General features: G+C 38.4%; 1 protein-coding gene across 1 annotated transcript; it reads left to right on the top strand.

The window, feature by feature from the left end:
* The first annotated feature begins 810 nt into the window (after window positions 1-810).
* LOC106780381 (2-hydroxyisoflavanone synthase) lies at window positions 811-2,952 on the top strand. Its single transcript, XM_014668664.2, has 2 exons — window positions 811-1,797; window positions 2,025-2,952. The coding sequence occupies exons 1-2, from the start codon at window positions 901-903 to the stop codon at window positions 2,691-2,693; spliced, it is 1,566 nt and encodes a 521-aa protein (XP_014524150.1). The 5' UTR covers window positions 811-900; the 3' UTR covers window positions 2,694-2,952.
* Window positions 2,953-3,387: the final 435 nt, after the last annotated feature.

Raw genomic sequence — 3,387 nt, 5'->3', positions numbered from 1 at the left:
AAACATCTTTTAAAAACTAATAAAACGTAAACGTTGAGAGTTAAACAACTTTTAAAAAGTAAAAATGAATATTGAAAGGTAAAGAATAAAACTATAGAAAATTCAATTTATTAACGAGATTAATGTTGACAAAATCAATAATACATAATACTTTCAAGAAAGATATGTCTTAATAAAAATGAAAAATGTGAGTATTGAATAATTTGAGTAAATAAAAAGAAAACTCGAATCATTTATTATAAAATCCTTTAAATTTTTATTTAACGTTGATCTTATTATTATTATATAATTAACTTCCGCAGCCCACATGTGATTTTCAAATCAACCCGATAAAATTATTTAGAAGACTGAAAATTGACAGATTCAAATGCACAATCACTAATCTTTCAGTTGAGAATTTGTGGATATTAATGCTTTAATTTCAAGTGGGAGATAAAATAATTACTTGGCCCCACCATAATTCATTATTGAGAAATACCAAAGTGGGAGATAAAATAATTACTTGTTAAAATACAAAATCTAGTCCCTTTGTGGCAAATGTTTCCAATCGAAATAAAAAAAGAAAAGTCATAGCATGAGATCGTAGACCATATGTGTCGTAGTTGGTATAAAGGCTTTTTGAGTTTAGTTCATGACATTTTCGTTTTGTTATAATAAAAGCAAGTTTCATTCGTGGTCTGCTTCGGGAATAAAACAAAAGTATTTGGAATAGAAAATCACTGGGCCCCCACTAACAAGAAAAATATCATACATTTAATCCAAGAAATGCTCCCATGAGTTGTGAATCAGATGCTATATAAGGGGAGCTGGGCATGGTAGGATCCTCAGGCCAAAATCTTGGTTATTTAGTCTCAAGCTCGGGATCACAAAAACAAAGGTCAGACAAACACATTCACAACCATGTTGCTCGAAATTACAATTGGTTTGCTGGTGCTGGCTTTGTTTTTGCACTTGCGGCCCACACCCACTGCTAAATCAAAGGCCCTTCGCCACCTTCCCAACCCCCCCAGTCCAAAGCCTCGTCTTCCATTCATTGGTCACCTTCACCTTCTAAAGGACAAACTTCTCCACTATGCTCTCATAGATTTATCGAAAAAGTACGGCCCTTTGTATTCTCTCTACTTTGGGTCTATGCCAACCGTTGTTGCCTCCTCCCCTGAGTTGTTCAAACTCTTCCTTCAAACCCACGAGGCTGCTTCCTTCAACACAAGATTCCAAACCTCTGCCATAAGGCGCCTCACTTATGACAACTCAGTGGCCATGGTTCCCTTTGGACCTTACTGGAAGTTCATCAGGAAGCTCATCATGAACGACCTTCTCAACGCCACCACCGTCAACAAGTTGAGGCCCCTGAGGACCCAACAGATCCGCAAGTTCCTCAAGGTGATGGCCCAAAGCGCACAGGCTCAACAGCCCCTTAACGTCACCGAGGAGCTTCTCAAGTGGACCAACAGCACTATCTCCATGATGATGTTGGGTGAGGCTGAAGAGATTAGAGATATTGCTCGTGAGGTGCTTAAGATTTTCGGGGAGTACAGTCTCACTGATTTCATCTGGCCATTGAAGAAGCTCAAGTTTGGACAGTACGAGAAGAGAATCGATGAAATATTCAACAAGTTCGACCCTGTCATTGAGAGGGTTATTAAGAAGCGCCGAGAGATCATGAGAAGGAGAAAGAACGGAGAAGTCGTTGAGGAAGAGCAGAGCGGAGTTTTCCTCGACACTTTGCTTGAATTCGCTGAGGACGAGACCATGGAAATCAAAATTACCAAGGAGCAGATCAAGGGTCTTGTTGTCGTGAGTTTCCTACTTTTTTATTGGTCGGCTTAATCATCATATTTAATAATATATATCACTATAAAAATAACCCTAAGTGTTTTTAAACTGTTGGAGTATTTAATGAAGGAAATGTTAATGCTATACTCAATAATTGTATATCAAGACAAAAAGTATATATGACGAGTTAACTGGATTTTTATTTGACGTTGCAACGTAGACTAATAGACAGTCGTTTGTATGTGCAGGACTTCTTCTCAGCAGGGACAGATTCCACAGCTGTGGCAACTGAGTGGGCTTTGGCAGAGCTGATCAACAACCCTAGGGTGTTGCAGAAGGCTCGGGAGGAGGTATACAGTGTTGTGGGAAACGATAGACTGGTTGATGAAGTTGATACTCAAAATCTTCCTTACATCAGGGCGATTGTGAAGGAGACATTCCGCATGCACCCACCACTCCCTGTGGTAAAGAGAAAGTGTGTGGAAGAGTGTGAAATTGACGGGTATGTGATCCCAGAGGGAGCATTGATACTTTTCAATGTGTGGGCTGTAGGAAGAGACCCTAAATACTGGGACAGACCATTGGAGTTTCGTCCTGAGAGATTCTTGGAAACTGGAGCTGAAGGAGAAGCTGGGCCTCTTGATCTTAGGGGCCAACATTTCACACTTCTCCCATTTGGGTCAGGGAGAAGAATGTGCCCCGGAGTGAATTTGGCTACTTCAGGTATGGCAACACTTCTTGCATCTGTTATCCAGTGCTTTGACCTGCAAGTGTTGGGTCCACAAGGACAAATATTGAAAGGCAATGACGCCAAAGTGAGCATGGAAGAGAGAGGTGGACTCACGGTTCCAAGGGCACATAATCTGGAGTGTGTTCCAGTTGCAAGGACAAGCGTTGCAGCTAAACTCCTTTCCTAGTTCACAAGATATATACAACAACACTGTCTTGCCACGCATACAGTTGCTTTTGTGTGTTTATAATAATCGTTTCAATAAGGTGTCTTTGATACATAACGAAGTCAGGCACATTCACATGTATCATCAACTCCAGTTTATCAGTTTGTACCAATGTCGTGTAGAAGTTTTGGATCTAAGTCAAATTCTTTTGGAGAATCTTATAATGTACTATATATTACCAGTCCCCTATAATAATATTTTAACAGTTTGAATCGAGAAACTATTTATCAAGACCTATATAATAAAGTAAGTTCAATGTTTCCTTTTCAACAGCTAAGATATAAGATATATCTAATTTATTTTATAACATTATTGGTTTTAAATAAGATTTAAATAATTTTAACTTTGACTCTTTCTCCATGGATTTTGCAATATTGACAGAGTATATAGCATCCTGCAAGCAATAAAAACATCATGCTAATTCATAGAAGAAAAAACGAAAGACTGAATTAGGGGATTGTGTAGATTTGACACCTTCTTTTATAAAGGTCTCTCGCATATGAATATCTACATACAGTGACTCGATCTCTAGAATCATTAGTGCAAAAATGTTGTTTAACGTCACCCTATAGATGAATAATCGTGATATAGATGATAACGGTTGAGAAACAGTTATTTTCATGTACTATTGCAGACCAAATTACACCCTTTAAGA

The sequence above is a fragment of the Vigna radiata genome, unplaced genomic scaffold (genome assembly GCF_000741045.1).
Source record: "Vigna radiata var. radiata cultivar VC1973A unplaced genomic scaffold, Vradiata_ver6 scaffold_178, whole genome shotgun sequence".
NCBI classification, from domain to species: Eukaryota; Viridiplantae; Streptophyta; class Magnoliopsida; order Fabales; family Fabaceae; genus Vigna; species Vigna radiata.
The sequence above is the reverse complement of the archived record's forward strand: the minus strand, read 5'-3'. Positions and strand labels throughout refer to the sequence as shown.